Source organism: Penicillium taxi (genome assembly GCF_028828555.1).
Source record: "Penicillium taxi strain IBT 34144 chromosome Unknown utg000002l_segment0_segment0, whole genome shotgun sequence".
NCBI classification, from domain to species: domain Eukaryota; kingdom Fungi; phylum Ascomycota; class Eurotiomycetes; order Eurotiales; family Aspergillaceae; genus Penicillium; species Penicillium taxi.
The window spans coordinates 1,296,658-1,318,082 of NW_026643204.1; the positions used below are offsets into that span (position 1 = coordinate 1,296,658).

General features: G+C 44.4%; 6 protein-coding genes across 6 annotated transcripts; 2 read left to right on the top strand and 4 right to left on the bottom strand.

Annotated features, from left to right (window-relative positions):
- Nucleotides 1-950: 950 nt before the first annotated feature.
- N7495_002409 (ankyrin repeat domain-containing protein) lies at nucleotides 951-2,120 on the top strand (the record flags this gene model as incomplete). The annotated part of the gene is made up of 1 exon (XM_057205078.1): nucleotides 951-2,120. The coding sequence occupies one exon, from the start codon at nucleotides 951-953 to the stop codon at nucleotides 2,118-2,120; it is 1,170 nt and encodes a 389-aa protein (XP_057065685.1).
- Nucleotides 2,121-4,878: 2,758 nt separating this feature from the next.
- On the bottom strand, nucleotides 4,879-6,906 carry N7495_002410 (stress-regulated transcription factor RPN4; the record flags this gene model as incomplete). The annotated part of the gene is made up of 1 exon (XM_057205079.1): nucleotides 4,879-6,906. The coding sequence occupies one exon, from the start codon at nucleotides 6,904-6,906 to the stop codon at nucleotides 4,879-4,881; it is 2,028 nt and encodes a 675-aa protein (XP_057065686.1).
- A 5,805-nt stretch (nucleotides 6,907-12,711) lies between these two features.
- Nucleotides 12,712-14,118, bottom strand: N7495_002411 (Alcohol acetyltransferase; the record flags this gene model as incomplete). Its single annotated transcript, XM_057205080.1, has 1 exon — nucleotides 12,712-14,118. One exon carries the CDS (start codon nucleotides 14,116-14,118, stop codon nucleotides 12,712-12,714), a length of 1,407 nt encoding a protein of 468 aa, XP_057065687.1.
- A 447-nt stretch (nucleotides 14,119-14,565) lies between these two features.
- On the bottom strand, nucleotides 14,566-15,021 carry N7495_002412 (uncharacterized protein; the record flags this gene model as incomplete). Its single annotated transcript, XM_057205081.1, has 2 exons — nucleotides 14,566-14,783; nucleotides 14,838-15,021. The coding sequence occupies 2 exons, from the start codon at nucleotides 15,019-15,021 to the stop codon at nucleotides 14,566-14,568; spliced, it is 402 nt and encodes a 133-aa protein (XP_057065688.1).
- Nucleotides 15,022-18,517: 3,496 nt separating this feature from the next.
- N7495_002413 (lipase family protein) lies at nucleotides 18,518-19,436 on the top strand (the record flags this gene model as incomplete). The annotated part of the gene is made up of 3 exons (XM_057205082.1): nucleotides 18,518-18,693; nucleotides 18,744-19,077; nucleotides 19,137-19,436. The coding sequence occupies 3 exons, from the start codon at nucleotides 18,518-18,520 to the stop codon at nucleotides 19,434-19,436; spliced, it is 810 nt and encodes a 269-aa protein (XP_057065689.1).
- Nucleotides 19,437-20,003: 567 nt separating this feature from the next.
- N7495_002414 (Mpv17/PMP22 family protein) lies at nucleotides 20,004-21,115 on the bottom strand (the record flags this gene model as incomplete). The annotated part of the gene is made up of 2 exons (XM_057205083.1): nucleotides 20,004-20,439; nucleotides 20,505-21,115. The coding sequence occupies 2 exons, from the start codon at nucleotides 21,113-21,115 to the stop codon at nucleotides 20,004-20,006; spliced, it is 1,047 nt and encodes a 348-aa protein (XP_057065690.1).
- Nucleotides 21,116-21,425: the final 310 nt, after the last annotated feature.

The window sequence follows — 21,425 nt, forward strand, 5'->3', positions numbered from 1 at the left end:
TATGCATTACTATGAACAAATTACTTTTTTATAACATCGATTAGAACCTTGGAAGAGAAGAAATCATCGGCCAGGTAACTAAATCACTATTGTAGTCAATGAATTTTTCTCGGAGAAACCTTGAAAGTTACCTAGGACCTTTGGGAAAGGGACATATCCGAGGACAGCACGCAAAATCGCATAGAGCCCCTGTAATATCTGGAAGCCATCTGTTTTTGGGTATTAACATTGAAAGGTGGATGGATGGATAGATGCCGCCAATGCATATTCCCTCTTTACTGCGCGCACCCAACTCAATATTTATTGGCGCTTAAGTCAGATTCATACAAAACATGACTGATACCAAAACTAAAATTTACCCACAATCTGGGGTTTCCGTGGTTGAGTCATGAACTAACCCAAGGGAGCAGACGATATCGATATCTCAATTAAGGGCCATCGTGTAAATGGCTCACCGCCCTGCATGTCAGCATTAAATAATGGCCTTTAGATGAATAAACTAACCCATTATTAGACCATATAAAGCCTGTTTATGAAATAATAAATGGAGGAGAGAGTTGAGAGAGATACATGAAAATTGCAGTGCTCTAACGCTCGAAAAAAAAAAAAAAAAAATTTTCCTCATGGCTACTATTTGATACCATACCACAACAGGGGCCTTACAGATCCATACTCCAGTCCTCTAGTTAATCGCCAATATTCTAGCCCTAGCTACATGATCCCCAAATATTTTCCCAACCGACCTCATAGCTCTAATAATTTAAAATAGCCAGCGACCAAGCTGGCCCTCCATCCAAATTTACAGTACGCTCACTTTCAAAGATGAGTCAGCCGCCCGAGCGTAACCGAGCTAAAATTGCGCCTCCAAAGCTGAGGAGCTGGTATCTCTGGGCCAAGGTCCAACTCGTCGTGACTCCACTGAGTGGATCAGACAGATCAATCATTCTATAATGGTTCACTCCAACCAGCTGCGAGCTCAAAAGCAGCAGCAGCTCGAAATGATAGCACGTCAACAGCAACTCCAGCTTATGCAACAACAAAAGAACGGAACCGCGAATGTAATCCCCGTGAAATCTTACAGCGATTACATGCTACATTATGAAGAGAGAAAAAGAAATGCACAGAGACAATTAGACGATCCGACCTTCGTCCAACATCCCACCACACCCTTGAATTTGATAACCAGAGCCCCGAATGTCCTTCAATCGTTCCCGGCCACGCAGATGGAGCAGTCCGAGGTTGTATCATTCGAACACGCCTGTCAATCGGGCGATCTGGATACAGTCAGATCAGTCATTCCCTCAGATCTCCACTCAACAGAATTCCTCCATCACGCCCTCGAGCTAGCCTTCAGCGCTGGCCAGGTCGAGATAGCCCGCTACCTTCTCTCTCACGGCTCAGAGCTGCGCCGCCAAACACCAGTGCGCATCCTCTCCGCACCATTATCTCAGCAAATTCCCCTCTTCGAACTACTCACTCTACATGGCTGGAGCACAAACAATCCGCTCGAGTACGGCGCCGCTCTCCTAGCAAAGGTCGTAACGAACCTCCCCCTCCTCCGCTGGTTCCTAGCCCACGGCGCAAATCCAAATCAGGGCGCTCGCCATGGCAGCGCAGAACCAGACAATGACGCAGTCATGCAGCGCTGCGCCGCCCTCGAAGCTGCCGCTGCGCGTGGCGAGCTAGCAGCCTTGCACATGCTTCTCGATGCAGGCGCCGATATCAAATACGGCACCCCGCTGCACTATGCAGCCGGAGCATGTTCGCCCGGCACTATGCCGCGTGGGGTGGCGAGTCAGGAATTCGACGCTGGTCGGATTCCTATCATGGCGCTACTGGTTCAGCGGGGTGCAGATGTTAATCAAACGGGGAAGTCACGGCTGGTTCTTCATTCCCCTATCATGTATGCTGTTATGGCTGGGGCTGTGGAGAGGGTTAAGTGGTTGTTGGGGCAGGGGGCTGATATTAATGCTAAAGGCCCTTGGGGGAGTACGGCGGATTATGTGGCTACTATGGGGAGTGATGAAATGAAACGAGCTGTTCAGGAGGGCTTGTGGATACAACAAAATAACAATCAGGTTGCGGTACATGGCGATTTTGCGATTCGGCGGAAGAGTTGACTCTTTTGTATATAAAATTTACAATCCTTTAATAGGTACATTTTTCTAGGGAATATTGAAAAAGAATAATATGTCCTGTACTCCCAGTGTATTAGACTAGTTGATCTGTTCTGTAACATTTCAAAGTTCTGTATCACTATTGAGTAAATACCAAGTATGGATTACAGAGCACATCCATAGGTACTTGACTATTCAGCTGGCAGCTCTCAACAATATCTTAATAGCCAGTAAAGACGTTGACTGCTGCCTGATATGTCTAAGAAAGTCAGTCTCCATCAAGCTCCAAATATGAGACAAATAAAAATATCAATAAAAAAAATCACTTGCACGTGGAAGAGTAGTACCTGCCTCGAGCCCTAAAAATAGCAATAAGCATCCGTGTCAAGTACAAAAACTAGCCACGTAACGAACGGCTAACCCACTTTCTAAATGCAGCCCATAGTAAACAGGACTACGCCGTAGCTTAGGTACCGACATGAGAGCACAGTAGTTCGGCGTAACTACGACTAAATCTGTGCACCGCCACATACCACTGAAATACAAATGACCCACCTTTCCGCAATCGATAAGGGCAGCGTCGTTACAGCCAAATTACCATTATCCACCTGCTTTGGATTTCAATGTTTGGCTCATAACCTGATTGTCCCATACCTTCGTTACTGGCAAGTTATATGAATTGAAACAAGCCACCAACCTCTATAAAAGTGGATCGTCAACCCACTTTCTCTTGGTTTGCTATGATTAAATGCGAAACTTTGTAGGTTTTGGCAGTATCTCGGTCTGTCAAGAGGGAGAAATAGGCCCTGCAGCCCTTAGTTCGGCTATTTGTCAAGTTGAGCAGGCTGCAATATGCAATATGTCTATACTAGTCCTGTCAAGATTAAAGTACAATCCAATGATGACTTTGCGTGTCTCATTCCACCTCCAATAACATTGGTAGTAAAAAAAAAAAACATGGGTAGTAAAGAAGATCTTCATAATCTGAATGACCTCAATCCCCAAGTCTACAGCTCGGGCTTGATAGCTGAAAGTTACCTAGTTAGCTACACCATTTTATTGGGGGACTTACCTAGGTAGATTCTTGTAATCGGTCATTAGCTCTCACTAAAGTTCCTAGATGACAAGCACACAAACTTCTTACGTGGGTACAACCAGGAAACATAAATATTGTTGTCAGCAACTTTCGTACGTAGCTTCGTAGAATGTCGACTATTCAGGTAAGTGGGGAAATAAGAGAGAAAAAGAGTGGGACACTAGATTGAAATATGGAGCCAATTAGATACAAGGTAGCAAGCCCTCAGCTCTTTCGCGGTCTTTAGTGACATGGAACAACATGAGTGTAAGTTAATTAATAATTGTATATTAAGTGTGGTGATGTGCTATATAGATGAGTTTTATAGTAAGATGAGGGGGAATGGAGGAGTAAGATTACAGATTACAATGTAAGATGTAATGCAGATGCAGGATGCGGAATGGGCTCAGATCAGATCAATCATCGAGGAATACTAGTTGATAAGAAAGTTAAGAGTACTTTCCGACGTTGATGACTCGTCAGAAACGTAGAAATCATGCAGGAAATTGAATAGTTAGGCAGGGGACAAGAGGGAATTGGAAGTGGGGCGCATAGAGAGATCATCATATCGAAGCCCTAGAAGGTGAAAATTAGAAAAAATAAATACAGTGTCGGGAAAGCATTGACAGTGTTCCTGTTTGACATATTAGAACTCGGGCAAGGGGAACTTCCTTCGTTGGGGGCCAGGGCCGGGAGAATGTGCGTAAAGTTGGGTTTGGGCTTTTTTGTGCCGCGGGGCGGCTAGGGTGATCTGTGCGTTGTACAGATGTGCCAGTGCGATTGTTAGTTGTGGGTATTAATCTGTTTCATTTTCGTTGATCGGTGGGGAGGTGGTGCCACTGTGGGCTGCTTCTAGTTATGAGTGGAGTTTTGCATATAGGGTGGTGTTCTACGACGTAAGTTCTGTTGAAGGGTACATGTACAGAGTACAAACAAAGTATAGATCGGATAATTAGATGGAGTGATAGAGAAAGGAAATGGAGATGGAAATGTAAAAAAGGATTTCTTGCCTATTGATATCAAAGGTCAAATGCTGTACATTCTAATAATATACAAATTTTTAGTCCTGTTCATAGTTATACAGCAGTCCAGTAGAATAAGAAAATGATCATATACACTGTACACCTCCCCGAAATAAAATAAAAAAAACAATCGCACCAACCAATGCAAAGCACATGCAATAGACATCATCGCATAAAATCGTACACAAGAATGGATAATCATACATAAGAAAGAGTCGTAACAGACATGAAAAAGTCGGAAGCGAAAAAACACACAATACGAACAGATACCAGCTCTTTTTGATGTTATGAAAAAAAAAAAAAAAAGGAGTGCGCTAGGATTCAAAATGAACCTAATGGGTGCCCAGTTAACAACTGCACACGTAAAGGGATGATCGGGATATTGGGGAAATCCATGGAGCGTCATCCCATACAGATTGGATCGACGTACAGTCGACGTCAGTAAGATGGGATAGCTTCAAGTATGACGTCAGTGGACCCAGGAGGTTCAAGCCATTTAGGCAATTCAGGCCACAAGGCATCAAATCAAAAGCCATTAGTCCCAAGGCGGAAGGAAATACCGCCGATCTGGGACAAATATGGGTCTAGGGATACAGATGACGTCATGTACCCCAGGAATAGAGGGCTTCGTGTGTCATGGTGATGAATGTGATATGTGATCGTCTCAGTCTCTGCGCCGACGCTGCTTGCCAGGCCAGTCCACTTCGGGGTGCACAACACGCATGTGTCTGGTCAATGCATCATTGCGACTGAATGTCTTCTCCTCGGTACACAGATGACACCGCACCTTTTGCTTGCGTGCATTGTGGATCGTATCCTCATGGCGGGTAAGATCGTAGGGCCGAGAGAAAATAGAGCTGCAAGGTTTGCCAGTAGACGGGTTGGTTCGATCACAACGGTGAGGGCCAGCCTGCGAGTTTTTAAGCGATGTATCACGGGTGACCAAATGTCCACCGGGAGTAGTCTGGCGGTGAGCCTCGCGCTTATGTCGCTGAAGCTTGGCTGGGGTTTCAAATCGAAGTGTACAACCATGGTAGGTGCAGGTGTATGTGCCCGAATTCGAGGATGTGTTGCTGGGACGGGTAATATTTGCCGAAACGGGAATCTTGGCATGTGCTTGCGGTGTCAACTCGATAGATGAATGCATATCACTGCCATTAGATTCCACATGAGGTAAACCGGGCGCTGTGAATTCAGGTGCCTGTTGTAGCATGTGCTGTGGGCGCTGGCTCTGTTGAGTAAAAGCGAAGGGGTTTTGGTGGACTGAGGCATATTGAGACGGGAAGGTATCCATAGTAGTGATAGGGCGCATGGGGTTGCTGTCGCGGCGCATTTCAAGAGAATCTCCAATATTGAAGTCCACTTGTTGTAAGGGAGGGAATGGAGGCATGGCCGCATCTTCACTCTCGGCAAAATCAAGGACAGCATCTTTGGGAGACATTGTCTTCAGATCGCCCTGGCCCTGATTCGAGGGCATCTGCATAGCTTGAGCTTGAGACATTGGGATGCTTGTTGGCATTGCCTGTTGAAGAGCTGCGGGATTGAGATCGCCCACGAATGGGGAGCACTGGCGGAAGGGAGATCGGTCGCGCTTCATGCCCATAACCGGAGAAAGCGAGCGAGCGGACATGTGTCCCTGGTGAGCGGCTTGCAGTCGATCAGCAATCACATTGCGCGGAGCCAGCATGCCCTGGTTCATCGGCTTTGAGGACATCTGAGGAGTGGACATTATGAGTGGGTTGTAGAGTTCGTCACCCATTGACATGTTGCCAGTGTTGTAGTCTGGAGGACGGTCGCACTGTAAGTATTCGTCCTCCCATTCCGATGGGGGAAAAAATCTCTCACCATTCGTCATCGTCTTGGATGTGTCTTCGAGCTCATCCAGAATGGTCTGCGGGGTCACGGGCGAGTTGCCACTGTGGCTCAGGCTGGAGACTGAAGGAGCCAGAGAGTAATCGTTATGTTGCTGTTGGGGTGATGCCTGGTGCTTTGACTGTTGATCCAAAATGGCCTTTCTCATGACCGACTCGGTTTCAACACTGCTACCATCGTAGGTCAAAGGATCGTATTTTTGGAAGGGCGCGGCCAGGAAAGAGTTCTGAAGTGGAGTCTGTACAGGAGTTGGCAGAGGCTTATTGTTGCTGTCGGATCGCCGATGCTGGCCAGCAGCTATGGGCGATATTGAGTGGCCCAAGGGCGCAGATCGAGAGACAGAAGGAGATTGCTTCTGGTGGAATGGAATGCGGGCGGGGCTCAGCAACTGCAAGTTGCTATCCCAGCCTTGATTGCTGGCAGCGATGGGTGGTTGAGCCAACATGGGCGTGTAGTATGGAGGGTATTGTGATATGTAACTGGAGGAAGATGGAGAGGCAGGACCCTGAATGTCAAAAGACGGGTTGTAAGAAGACACCGGGGTCATCGAAGGCGCCCCGAGAGATTGAGAGTCGCCCGTTGGGGGATAAGAATTAGAAAAAGTGGGAGAAGAGAAAGATGGTGATGAAGGTGCGGAAGAGGGCGGGGACGCGAACTGTTGGTTCGGCTGATAGTGAAAAGGTGGTTGCAAGCAGGATTGTTGGAACTGGTACTGATGAGAGTTCTCGGCGAACTCAGATGGGACGTCTTCGTCTTGTATGGTGATATCCTGGGGAATATACGGCCCGATGATGAGATCCTTACGTGGGTACATAAGCATAATGGTATCCACGTTATAGGATATCAACGAGTGGGTATGAGAGTGTTTTGCCACCGGGGAAGGCGAGCTTCTTATAAAATAAAAAGCTGGGTCGTGATCCGGAGAGTTCCTTGGGAGAGATGAAAGAGTTGGAATAGTTGGAAGATGGTATGGATCTTGGGGGATTTTGTGGTTGGTTGAAAGGCAAGAGTCTGGAAAAGTCGAGAGGCTCGTGACTGTCGGGATGAATGGTACGGGTGAACCTTAATAAGTCTATGAGAGTGAGAGTCGAGAGTCTGGATCTTGATGACTCGATGGGAATATGGGGTAGATTGAGTCTGTTTAATTGTCGTTGAAAATTGGGGCGGAAGAAAAGAGAGATTTGCGGATCTAGTGGACTTTATGAAGACAGACAGTGTTAATGACGTTGGCACTAGCAGGGGTTCTAAGAATTAATATTTGGAAAGACGGAGACTCCGTGGTACTTACTGTATTTATGGATACTCTACGTATTATTACACCAGGGCTGTTCCCGATTTGGTTTTAGTGGTATTTTTAGTACCATACCAGTACTTAATTCATTCGTGACTTGACCCACTGATCTGCTTCTATACTAGGTACCTTCTGTGTAAGTGGCTGAAGCCACATGCCTAGTACATAGATGGAAATGGAAATAGAAAGTAGAAAGTAGAAGAAACTAGAAACTAAAATGTAGAAAATGTAAAATGTAAAATGTAAATAAACAGAATTATTATGATTAATAGTTCCAAGGTATTCCAAGGTATTCCAAGACAAGACAAGACAATTCCAAAGTATAGAGCAGTCGTATCATCCCCGCTTAGAAATGCCAGAAATGCCAGAAATGCCCGGTTAGAGTGCATATACCAGACCTAGCCAGAATCTAAAATCTCAAATCTACAATCAAATAAATCCAAAATTAGGAACCGAATAGCCGAGGTAGGGCTGAGCCACGAGAATCCCGCGTGACCCAGCAGGTACATACTGAACATATTAAAATCAGTGGTCTAGAAGGTCACTCGGTCGTACCGCATTGGCCACGTTTGCTGCGCCACCATATGTTAACCAAGTCGTCGGGAATAGCCAAATCAACATTCTGGGGTAGTTGAATTTAATTCAATTATTCTATTGTTTACACAGGTGCCTAAATTTCTACCAGGTTTGAGATTTGGATTTGGATTTGGATTTTGGGATAGAGTGATCAGCTGACCCGGGAATGAGCAGCTGACCTCGGGCGGCTCCATCTATCTCGTACCTTGCTCTTACTACCTTGACTGCTTATCGGCTACACAGGACAATTTATCACATGGTCAATGGCCTGACTAACCTTGGTAATTAAGATGACTATATCTGTGTGACTCAGAATTGTAGTTCTTTATTGAAAATATCTATTAATAATCATTTATTAATAATAAAGAATTCAACTTTTTTGTATATCCATCTGGACCGTAGTCCGTAATATTGGAATAGGAGATAGCACTAGTATAGTCTGACAAGTTACTGCATCTGGCTTAGCAGTATATCAGATCGGAAATGTCGGGAAACAGACCTCCGAAACGCCCCGGGCATTGCCGACCGGAGAGTTTTATATTCGGACGCCATGCATAATCCGTATCTGGCGCTCAACAAAGCTTTCACCCGAACAAACTCCGTCCGACCTGGGGTGCCGTAGCTACCGAACATTGAATGGTCCACTCTTGTCCTCGGCTGTCTCGGTCTACTGATCTACTGATCACAGTCGGATCAAAAGGTCTGGGGAAGTGGCGAGATTTCTATTTCCAGGCCCACTATACTCAGGAATAAGTAAACAGTAATTCCCTAGAGGAAAGTATCAAGGCTACTAAGTACAAGGTACCCTGAACTAGCATTTGAACCACCTGGGCACCTGTACTCAAATCACCTTCTTAATTGGGACATGCATGAACACGACAATTGAATATTCCTCGGCTTTGGATGCCGGAGAACAAAAAAAAAAAAACTAATAATATCGTCAGCACCTTAACACGGGGCTCAGAGCACCGAGTGAGTCTAATACGAGCTGAATTAGAACTGAGCTAATGCAGCAGAAATTTTCTGCTACAAATGATTGCATTGATTGGCTATAAAAGGTGGAAAAGCACAGCCACAAACTGTAACTGCAACTTTTTACGGCTAGGATCGGTATTGTCACACATTCTGCAGGTTTAAAATCTACTAATTCTTTCTAGAAGCCTTCTAAATATCCCGCAACTTGGCACCGGGTTGACCGTGATTTGTGATTTTTTTTTTTCTAGAGCTTGCATATGGGAAAAATCGATATTCTTGATATTTTGATTTCAAAGCGTTACATTCTTGGTTTCACCATTTCGAGACTTGGCTGCTACTTGGCTGTTACTTTGGACCTCCACGCACATACTGTGTTCTAGTCCTCCGTACAGAGTAGCCAATAGGTGCGAATGGGCGCATTCTGGATCTGCACCTCGACGATCTCTATAAATAATTACTTCAAGTGACTTTGAACGAGTTATTTTGATTTGATGAGATGAAGTCGCCTGATCACTTGCAGAGCCTTCAAATAAGCAATGAATATTCAACCTAGAACATATCATCTGCGATATCAATGCAAGGGATGACCTGGAAGGAATGTTTAGTATGGCCGGCCTATAGTAGCAAGCGCTCTAATAACCCTAAACTACCTTAAATGGTGCTGCCTCGAGACCATAGCCCAAATCAATCCAGATTTCACTATTCGCCACATACAGAATAGTTAGTACTACCAGGCTGACAATGCAATGTACCTGATTTCTGGTCAGCTATTTGAAATAATTAGTGGGCTGTTGCGTATGCAGATTGCACCATTCGATGGACTCGACATCCGACTTGCGTGTCTTGTATCAGACCTGAGCTGAGACCGTGCGGTTCAGCCCAATCAGATCCACCAGCCTGGCTTTGTAATTTTGATAGTATGCTTAATTTCTTCTTGGGAGACCCATCAATTCAATGTCGGGTCAATCTGAAACAGCCCTTCTTCTCCGTGGTGGCCACACTCATAACGGAACCACCTTGTACCCGGTATTGCACGGCTAGTCCACTCGGAACCGGGTTGTGGGGATGTCATGTATTGATGACTTGTGGCATGTGTAAGATTATTGGGCCCAGGTGTCTTTGATATCGGGTTAATCATCCGCTAATCAGCTTTCTTACTGATCATGGTCTTGATCATGACCAACCCAGCGTGCTGTTGTGATGGTAGTAAGTCCTTAGCCTTTTCCGTCCGGAAAGTTTTTTGCCGCGACGCGTAGTCCAATTGTTTGGAGGGCTTGAGATTATTAAAATCTGTATTCGTAGGGTGATAGTTCGAACTCGAAATTTGAAAATTGAAATGCAAACAGGCTTGGCTTGTTCAAAATCATTACATCGAGCACTATCAACCAAGAAATATTGACTAGGGGAATCACTGACTAAGAAACTTTCACCTATCCCGTATCTAGTCAGTGGTTGATATGTAGTCAGAATATAATCGGTTGAAAATTGCTCGTTAATTGTTGGTCAAGACTACACTGATCAAATAACTTGTCGCAGGATCCAGTGATGTCGTTTCCGCACTTGCCAACGTCATTCCCAAATTCCATGTCAAGGTTATTCGACTATACAATGCTGGTGATTCTAAAAAAGCGCAATAGATCCAAGCCAATATGTCCATTGCAGACTGGAACCTTACGAAATGGGCGTCTCGGGCGTACATGCAGCGAATGTGAAATGGGTTGGGTACCTCCCACGTGCGAAAGCCGCTTCCTTCAGCCGCCAACAGCCATGCAGTCAAACGTTGCCAATGCTCTACAGGGTGTTTTTGATCTTGGGAAACAGGTTTAAATTCAAAACTCTGATTCTTATTTCTATTTCTTCTCAGTTCATCATCATCAGTACACTCATAAATCCTTCGCCGACCGCATCTGCCGCTTGTGGCGCCCAACAGTCTCAACCCCTCCTCCAGCATCTCAATGAATGTCGTATTATCAGTATAGATTCTATCTAAAACGAGATATTTGTATCTCTGCAAGTTCGTATAGTTCATTTTCTGTACTGTGGGCAAATATTGAGAGTTACCAGCCAATTTCAACGCCAAAGAGTAATTCTAGTCGTTTTACTCTGAAATCCCGAAGAGAAGACAAATTCTTCTTGCCAAAAGTAATAGTAGTGACTTGCTCTGGCATTAGTCTTGCTTCATGTTGATCTTTTTACTAGATGCCATGCTAACCGGAATGGTCTGGTTTCATACTGAAAAAAGCGCCAACACAGCCATTCTTCCAATCTCTTCCTTCGACAACGACTGTCTCCTGCTTTATCTTCATTTATTGCAGCACATGCAAATGGCTCAATCCAACCTTTTGCGAGATCAGTAGCGTGGACATACCTCCGAGAAAAACGGCCTGAGCCTTGGAGATTACCTGTTGGAACCAATGGAATCTGGTTTACTGCAGTGAATGAACTCGGGAAGTGAATGAAACTAGTGGAATCGGGGCATATCCGATGCCATCGCGGGAATTATAATGAACACAAATCTTACCGCATAACTTATTACACGTACGACGTAGTAGTAATAGTGCATCAAGATCCCTGTGAACCGGCATTACCAGCTTTAGTTTCGACAGAAACTCAGCAAGTCTCCCGGATCGGTTTTCGACATCTATTTGCTCAAAAATTGTGATTCTATAGTGCATCAAATACTACCATCCTCTTTTTCTCATACGGCTACTAATACACTACCTAGCTGCGCACGTTGCATTTTTCGGATCTATACCTGAGATAAAGAGCCCTAAGGACTTCCCAGAGTTGCAATTAATGATTCAGATTGTCGATACAGTAGTTTATGTTGTCACTACTCTGGTCATCTATCAATTTGCTGGGCGAGATACAAGTCGCCGGCCTTTTCTTCCACTGGTCATCTAATGAACAAGATCTGCTATGGTTCAGCCATTCCCATAGTAAGTTTCACTCTATTAAACCTTGGAATTATCTATAATCTCCCATTAAAATACTTATTGAGTCATTTGAGTCGTCATTGCGGGCGTGATCTTCAGCCATGTGGCTTGTAAGTATATTCATGTCTGTGTTTTCATGTCTCAACGAACTTCTCTTGCAATCGAGTCATGGGCTTTTTCACACTAATTGTCTAGATTATCGCATGTGCTGTTGTAGAATCTACCCCAGTTTTTGGTGATCGTTCTGGATCTTATCGTAAGATGTTCCTCTCCAATGCCTATTTGAATGATTTCTAACACACCTCTCGCCTATATAGAGAGCTCTTTATTCGAAAGCTTCTTCAGCTACACGTTCAAAATCTTCAACAAAAAGCTGAACAAAAATCTAATTTATCAGCAAACAAATTTCCCGCCGCACTGTAGTTCCACATGAACAGAGGCACGGAGATTACACCAAGAACTAATCCAAGATCCTGCTCACATCTGCAATGTCACTATCTTTGGTCTTGGATACGCTATGATAAGTTTTGAGCAAACTTTCGAAGAATCAATTGCTGGCTATACATATTTCAGTTTGGAATAGGACTATATGTGTCCGAATCAATGAGAACAGTTATTCTTCCAACTAGCCATGCACAAAAGATGTCACATAAGTGAATATGTGATCGTTGGGAATAGTAGGATATACTCCTAACCATCTGTTTTTTTACACTGTGATATCATGAATATTATTTAGATCTGAAAGACCCCGTCTCTTTCTACCTCTACAAGCTTCTTTTCAATAAATATCATATATGACAAAAGCTGTTAGAAAACAGGTATATTCTCAATCAATTTTCACCGAAGTCTAGATGATTGCATGCAAGCGTTTTTCTACTTTCTTGAGAAGTGAGTGACCAAACTCATCCGGAAGGCTTCCCTTCGCATAGCTGGTATGAATGACAGTAGCAGCGTCTTTAACACCAATGACGCTGATGATCAAACTTGTTGTAACTCCAGCTTGATTGGCACCTGCGGAAAACTCCAAGTGAGAAATTGACCACGGGCCGCTAGAGTCTGACTTACTGGGGTCAAAAACGCCCAGGTTAGATATACTATATAGTTTGTCCAGAGAAAGCACATATCTAGGTAGACTGGAGAAATAGTCTTCCTCGTCTTCCCCTACCAATTCAATAGAGACCAAACCTTTAACACAGTTGGGTATCTTTTTTCTGAAATCCTCCATCATATAAGCATGTCGTTTCTGTACCAAGTTCCATATCAGACTGCCCTTGTCATCTAGTGTTTGACCTGCTTTGCGAGACTCTGATAGCCAATCATAGCTCGGAAGCGAGGTGCCACAGTTGCTGATAGTGTTCTTTCTGCCTTGGATTGGAAGGAAACGTCGAGCATCAACGACAAGTTGAGAGCAACTAATTTTAGCCTTTGGGTAAAAGTCTGTTGCTAGCGTCACCTGAAAAAGCGCATACAGTAGGCTGGTAAAGGTGACATTGCGCTGGCGGCAGGCTTGGAGGCATTTTCCCACTGTCTCGGCATCCAGACGGAGCGTGTGAAGTTTTGTAGTAACCCTGTTCTCCTCTTTTATTGGATCGTTAAAGGCAACATCCACCTTTTGGCTCTTCATATCGTGGAAAAAAAGGTCAGTCCCCCTGAAGAAGAGCTTGAGAAAGTATAAATGCAAATAGCTCCAAATAGTCCATAGGATGAATGGCCCTGTGCCATATATATTGATGGGATCTTCCTCAGGGAATCCCTTCACTTCCATAGTCAACTCAACAACGGATGAGTCATCCTCATCCCCATCTGGCGAATTCAGTGCATCAAGTAAGCTACTGATGATGAAAGTAGACCCACGTCCATCTGTAATATAATGGTCATACACCAGTAAAACATGTTTTCCGTTGACTACTATCAGCTGCCACGGTGGTCTATCGGTATGATCAAACCAGACATTATGATATTCTTCCATAATCGTGGTCAGACCTTTTTTTTCTTCTTCAACTGGAATTTGACGAAATATGACATGGTCGTCGAGATTGATGTGGCGCAAGAAACCCGAGAAGCCCCGATGATTATTTTTCTTTTTTTCTGACGGGCGGCGCAAGTAGACCACACCAAGCTCTGGGTATTGTCTTACAACCCTTCGAAGGGCCGGGTAGACCACTGCCCTAGAAAGCACCGCACCCTTAGTCTCGAGATTTGTAAATGATGCCGCCAGAATAACATTAGATTGGATTCCGAACTGTGTCATCATTCTGAAGAATCGTTGAAACCGGCCTTGAAAGTAACCAATATCAGTATGTATATTTTTTTGGTATGTGAAGGGCTACCTACCAGAAGGCTCTACGTGTAAAAAACCAGGCTTCGCCTCTGCCAGCGGCTTGCAATTGCTTTCATTTTTCATGGCCGCTCAGATGAACAAATATTGTCTGTGAATCTGTGAACGTCGGTTGGATTCATTCGGGTTCTTATACAGAGACAGATCATTACACTAACTATTTAGTGCTTACTATCTACACAGTACTTTAAAGCCTTCCAGTTAAATGTTTAAATTGTGTGGGGAAGAAACGGGTCAGGTTATTGATTGGGGGCGTTCCCTATGGGCTTAGCTTGAATTATATATGTGTCGGTGGATCCCGTAAGATCATGCCCAATAAATCTTGAATAGGGCATTCAGGTGCTAAATATCTATAGGTAGACCTCATTTGCCGATAACATGGCTCGGAGTCGCAGTTGCTGAAGGATAGCCCGTTGCTGTCGCGTCGCAACTACTGCCAGTTATGAGATCGCTCACATAGCAGTATCCCGAAGGGTTACCCGTTGAATCCAACATGAGAATGTTGAATCCATCGTCACCATCCTGTTCAATGAGAACTGATGAACCATCACCGCAGATTGTTGGGTTAAGATTGGTAACGTCTTGAATAGATCAGTATCAACTAGTTTAAAGAAACGGAAACTGGGGAAGTTTACCGGCTGTGCAATCGATGCCGCTCAATTTTGCAAAGGCAGCAGAAGTGCCAGAGCAACCGGTAGCAAAGTTGTCTGCGCGGATAACGCAGTTTTCGCCTGATTGTTGGACTCCGAATAGCGGGGCAGTGGCAGAGACCAAGCTAGCAGAAAGGCCAAGGGCAAGAATAGTGCTGGAAACGTGCATCTTGTTTAAGAGAATGGTTGAACGGCTTTAGGCAAGATAGAGATAGAGTGCTCAAGGTTTCGATGTTCTGCAGTCTTGAATATTGATCTAAAATATAGAATACTATAGAGGTAAAATGCTATTTAAGTATCAAATTATGAGTGTTAAGTCCACGTCGGGATTAACTGGTTTTATGTGGATACGCACGGGGGATCACAGGATTTTGGCCCTAAAAATTTAGGAGTTAAATTACCTGCCTATTGTAGCAGGATCTGTATAAAATCATTGGCAACTAAATAATTGGCCCCTTTCGCGGACCCGCGTCAAGAAAGGGGTTGGTTAATCAATGAGATCATATCTGCATCACTTCTGTATATCATTATAATAGTTATAATTCTAGAACACTCACTTTTCAACCTTCGCGTACGCGTATACTCATTAGTATTCATCTGCGTGTTGTATCGAGTCAATCCCTGCTCACCGACATTTTGATTTATAGTAGTCGTTGAAAGAGTTGGCTGAAAGAGTCCGTTGAAAGCTCATAGAAAGTCTAGATGCCACACAATCTATCTTCTAGAAGTTCTTCTCTTGTTTAAATCACTACATCTATATTGCACTCAAAGTCTTACACCCGACTCACCCGTACTCACCCATACTCACCCATGCTGATGCTCACCCACCCTTACCCACCCTCACCCTGAGATTTCGGTCGCTGTTTTAGAGTAAACCAGGTACTAAGGACTTACCTAGGTATCACCTGCTCTCTAAATTTGGGCTTAATTACGGCTGAACGGACGGTAAGCCCTGTTCTTCGCACCATGTGGTCGTATATACGTTAGGCTCCTGGCAAGAGGCCCAATACTCTCCAGCGTGAGATGGTGGATGATAAAGGCCGATTTAGATGAGCAGTCCCACTCTTGAAAGGTGTCTTTCTTCGAAGATCTCTAATATTCCAAGTTTCCATCAGTAAGAAGAGGCATCCATTCATTTCTAATTTTCTGCCGGGCATACCTATCTCAATAGAATCCCCTGCCATGACCTGTACGGAGTAGTCCGCATAGAAGAAAGTACTAACTATGACCTTCAAGTTTCATATTGAATCGCTTTGTCCATTCTGTGTCAGTTATTTTAGTAATTGGGGGACAAAAATCAAATCCTAGAGAAATAGGAGACTTTGTTGAGAATCAGAGCTGTGGGTAAACCCCCATTTCCCAGTCAATGATCACCGATAATTTAGAAACCACCATATTTCCAGGCCTTAGGTCGTGATGGTGTAGATGAATCCTCTCTTGATTATCAGGTTCAAGGGAAATTTTCTCTAAAGGAACATGTTTCTCTAAGGTACACTCGGGGGCTCTAGTAATTGTTTATCCCCGTAAGCAAGGTAAGGTTAGAACACAGGAAACCCCCACCCAAAAAAGTACATTTTGGAGGCGTACAGAGGCAAAGACATCGCATTCGCATAGACGAACAACCTAGGATAAACAGTTGGTGGGTAGCAGACGTTATATCCAGGCACTCTTCTGAACACTAAGTAGTGTTCATTTCCATCGACCTAGGAATATATTACTTCTGCCAACGATAGTGCAGATACTACTCGGCACTCATGCCGATGTCAATGTTCAAGGGGAGAAATGTGCTCTTTCTCGAACGAACCTGATGGTTTTGCTGTCTGGGAGGGTGATAGGGGCTATCTATATGGACTTTGTAGAGATAAGCATTTCCAATAGCCATACTTCCGCTATTCTGCCTTCTTCGTAGGTCAAGCGAAAACTGTTCGAATCTACCGTAATATCTGGTGGCTGCTTAGTCCATACAAGTGTTAGAAGTCAAAGAATATGGTAATATTCCCAGTCTCTACAAAAGGCTAATTTTCGTGAATAATCGAGTTCTGTGGTTTGTTTTGCACTCGATCGTAGAATAGAGACACCAAATGAAACCAACTACAGGATTTTTAGCACTAACTCAGATACAAGAACCGGATAGTTAAGCTTTTCAGTCTTTGAAATTGGGTGGAAGTCGAGGGCTACAAATAGGCGCTTTGCTGACCAGACATTTTTAGACATTTCCAGCAGGGAATCGCCTGGTCGCAACGGACGTTAAGCAAACCTTAGAACACCTACATTTATATATATATATATATTTACTCACATCACTTCATTCCCCTTTTCTCAAAAATAGTAGGGTTTTTATGGCGTTCATTCAACCGAATGTTAATAGAACCCATATTAGGCCTAGTGCCTCCTAGTAGTTCACTATAGCTGCCAATCTTTATCTACTGAGTACATCACGAGCTATTCACCATACCCCTGATAAGCCACAAAGTAAAATCAATGCTTTCACTTTTTTTCTGCCGGGAAACATACAACTCAACACATGATACCTCGGTTCATCCGGCAGAGAATTGAAAGAAGAGCCTCGGCAGGACAAAGAACATTTGGAGCAATCAAACTACTCATATGTATCGCCGTTAGCCTTTAAATGACCAATTTGGCCCTTTGTTAGGATGGGTCCAAGCTGTGTATTCGATAGCCTGAGAATTGGTGCTTGTGAAGAACTTGATCCATCATAGGCTGATCGACTCCGATGAAAGCCCGCGTGGCCCTGAACGCCCTCAATAGGAGAGGCCCAAGCTCTTTACTTCAACAACCTTGGCACTAATGCATTTCTATCACATCTTACTGTTACATCTGGCTGTCAGGTGAAGAATAGCGTCGGGTTAGTTTCAAGCCATGATTGCTTGAGGGGGGATTTTAAATCCAGGCCCAGACCTTGGAGTCAAGCTTTCAGTGGTACGGGCCTCCGTCGGAAACAATCAACGAATAGTTCTTACAATTGGAGCCCGCTCAAGAAAAATGATTGATATCTGATGCATTTGGGCTAAAACTATTGGACTTTCTGAGAGGTACAATCTACTAGATGTACAATCTACGAGAGGTACAATCTATGAGAGGTACAATCTATGAGAGGTACAATCTATGAGATCTCAAAGGTTGGCTGCTCGACTCTGAAGCTTGAAATCCAAAAAACTTAGATATCTTTAAAACGCAGCATCATGAACCACCCATGGATCTTTAGTAAACCACCTGGGCAAGAATGAGGTTCGGGTTGAACCGAAAACTTTGTATAAAATGGTAAAAATTGACAAGACTAAGTACATGCGAGGACCGAGTATATTGCGGGTCTTGCAATTGTGAGAGCTTTTTTACTATGATTGGATCGTGCTGGACGTTGTGTGAAGACCCCAGACGTGACAGGACTATTTAAACATGTTGGATGTAGACAAAAAAAAAAAAAAAAGATCAAACGACAGCATCCCTCGAGCTTGAGCTTACCGCTTCATTTCTATCTATATATAACCACACATTCATCGAACATGATGATGGGTCTTGGAAATCTTTTTTCTATTTCTATTTTTCCATTTCTCATTGCGTTTGCAGTTGCTGCGCCGGCGAAACCTATACTTCGAAATCGAGGTCAGCACACCCTATCTTTCAAGCTTTCTTTATACTGATGCATGCTCACAGACGTTTCATCGGACGAACTAAGCCAGCTCAACCTTTTCGCGCAGTATGCCGCAGCGGCATATTGTTCAGCCAATATAGGCTCCACCGGGACTGCACTCACCTGCGATGAGGGCATTTGTCCCGAGGTAGAGGAAGCATCGACAACAACTCTATATGAGTTCGATGAGTATGTGTTGCATCTCAAAAGATCAAGATCCTTACTAAATTGTCGTAAAGATCTTCCACCTACGGGGATGTCACTGGCTTCCTAGCTGTCGACACAACAAATGAGTTGATTGTGCTTTCGTTCCGAGGAAGCCGCGATATATCCAACTGGGTTGCCAACTTAGATTTTGTCTTCAGCAGCAGCACTCTGTGCGATGACTGTGAAGTTCATTCGGGATTCTGGAAGGCGTGGGAGACTGTGGCGGACAATTTGACGTCTTACATCGACTCCGCTTCAGAGACCTACCCAAGCTATCAATTAATATTCACAGGCCACAGCTATGGCGCAGCTCTTGCTGCCTTAGGCGCAACATCACTGCGGAACAACGGGTATACAATAGACCTAGTGAGTGCTAACACATTATTATGCTGAGGTATATCCAATTAACAGAATGATTTTACTAGTATACATATGGCCAACCTCGTGTTGGTAACACTGCGCTGGCGACATATATGACAGATCAAGGAAGCTTGTGGCGTGTCACTCACTCTGACGATATCGTCCCAAGAGTTCCACCTGAAGCTTTAGGATATACACACGCCAGTCCGGAGTACTGGATCACTAGTGGTACCGATGTAACTGTCACTGCCTCAGATATCACGGTCCTTGAGGGTGTTGGTGAGAACAATGGAAACTCTGGCGAGAGCGAGCTTAGTATTTTGGCTCATGGATGGTATTTTGTCTATATCGATGGTTGTGCCTGAGTAAATTTTAGCGATTCAATTTACGAATGCATGGACACACTCGGATGACATTCAGTATAATTCTCTCAAGTAAAATTTCAAAATTGTGCTTGCGTGAGCTTTCAATTCTCAAAGGTTCTTCTAGATAATAGTCTTTTCTATGTCAATTTCCAATTTCAGATTAATTGGCCTTTAGAAAGTTTGTTGTAGACCGAAATTTCTCGCAACTTTTTGATGAGATCTATGAATGGTCTATAAACAAATGAAAATATCTAATTACCTCTAGAGCTAGATACTCCCTAATATTTAATCAAAACCCCAAGGTTGCCAAGCCCACAGATTGGAGCCTTGATATTTTTACACAACCAGCTTCAAACCAAGAATCCCTCCAAGATGTGTCACTTGTACATGCCTATATGGTGTACATGGGTAGTTCAAGCAGAAGATGAAACAATTCAAGTCTACAAATGATATTTAAATTCTGAAGAGTAACCCGAGAAACATCACAGGTCAATAAAACGCCAAAAATGCCCAGAATGAGAATACAAAGGTATATAAAACCAAACACAGCTCTAAAAAAGAAAAACTCTAAGCAGACCCCGCCGCAGAAAGCAATTTTCCAGACATAGCATGCAAAGCCACATTATCCCTACTAGCCTCAATCTCGGCCAAAAGCTCAGCGGCCAGAACCTCCCGTGCAGCAGTCTGGTTCAACCAGCTCAGATATGTCTGCCAACCAACAGCAACGCAGCCTGAAAAGACATTACGGAACTGTGGAGGGACGTACATGAAGCTGAACGCTGTAACTGCGGGCCAAAGCTTGACGCTGTTAGTAACGCTTACTGGGAGAGCTTTCTTTAGGCGTTCCCAGGTTTCTTCTAGCGTAGCACCTGCAAGGAGAGAGTGCATGCTGAAGAAGTAGGTGTTGAAGACTGGGGTGAAGAAGATTTGCTGAACGCAGACTTTGGTCAAGACTGAGAGGATCTTGGAGGAGAAGTTGAAGTTGTTGTGGAGGAACATGAACCTAGAGTAAAGAGTATCAGCCATGAATCAACAGCAGAGCTATCTCTATAGTGAACTTTGGCCTACCAGTTATAAGACGGAATGCTAGAACCTGCGCCCACAATGAGATGTCGCAGTGTTCTCAACGGATCGTACGCAGACCAACGACTCCTCTCCTTCTTATCCTCTCCTGAATCAAGGTCCCGAGAACCGTCCAGGTCAGCCTTAGTGGGGGGTTCTTCCGGCGGGAAAAACATTTGCGCACTCAAGTCGCCACACAGATAGATAATAATCGAGCTGTAAATCTGCGTCGCGTATGGCCTTCGCTCCTGAATCTGACTATACCACCTCCCAAAGCGCCCCAAAGGACTCGCATTGATAACATCGCGGAAAGTTCGAGATCGCGCTGTTGCGGCGGTGGGTGCGGTTGCTGCTCCTGCGGCTGCGGAGGCGGTATTCAAGGGTTGTTGACCTGATAGGCGAAAGATATTAGGGAAAGTGGTTTCAGGAGCATTCCAGGCTGGCGATCTACCTTGGACGATTTTGCCGTCGGTTTCTGGCTTGGGAGTCTCCTTGGAATGTTGTCTTCGTGGCTGTTGTACCCGGCGCAGTGGCGGTCGAACTCCTGGGGTTATCGGTCGCGTTCGAGCAGCGAACATGGTCGCTTGGACTCCCAGCCCCCTCTGGAAGAGATTCATATCCCACGCTCAGGATACGGGCATGTATTTGCTCTGATCCTAATATCTGGAGTAGATCAAGACGGTATACAGAAGATAGTGCCGGAAGCCCTCCGCTATCGGATACGTATCTGATGGCGATAAGTCGGACGTAAGGAACAATCGCAGATGTGAGTGAACGGCCAGACTACGAAGTATTTCGTAGTGGTTTCAAGAATATGTGCGAAGAAGAAAAAAGAAAGAAAAAAGAAACCCATGCCAAAGCGTGACTGCTTAGAAATAAGATCTCAGATCAAAAATGGGGAAATGACTCGGCGCTCGGGCAAAGCAA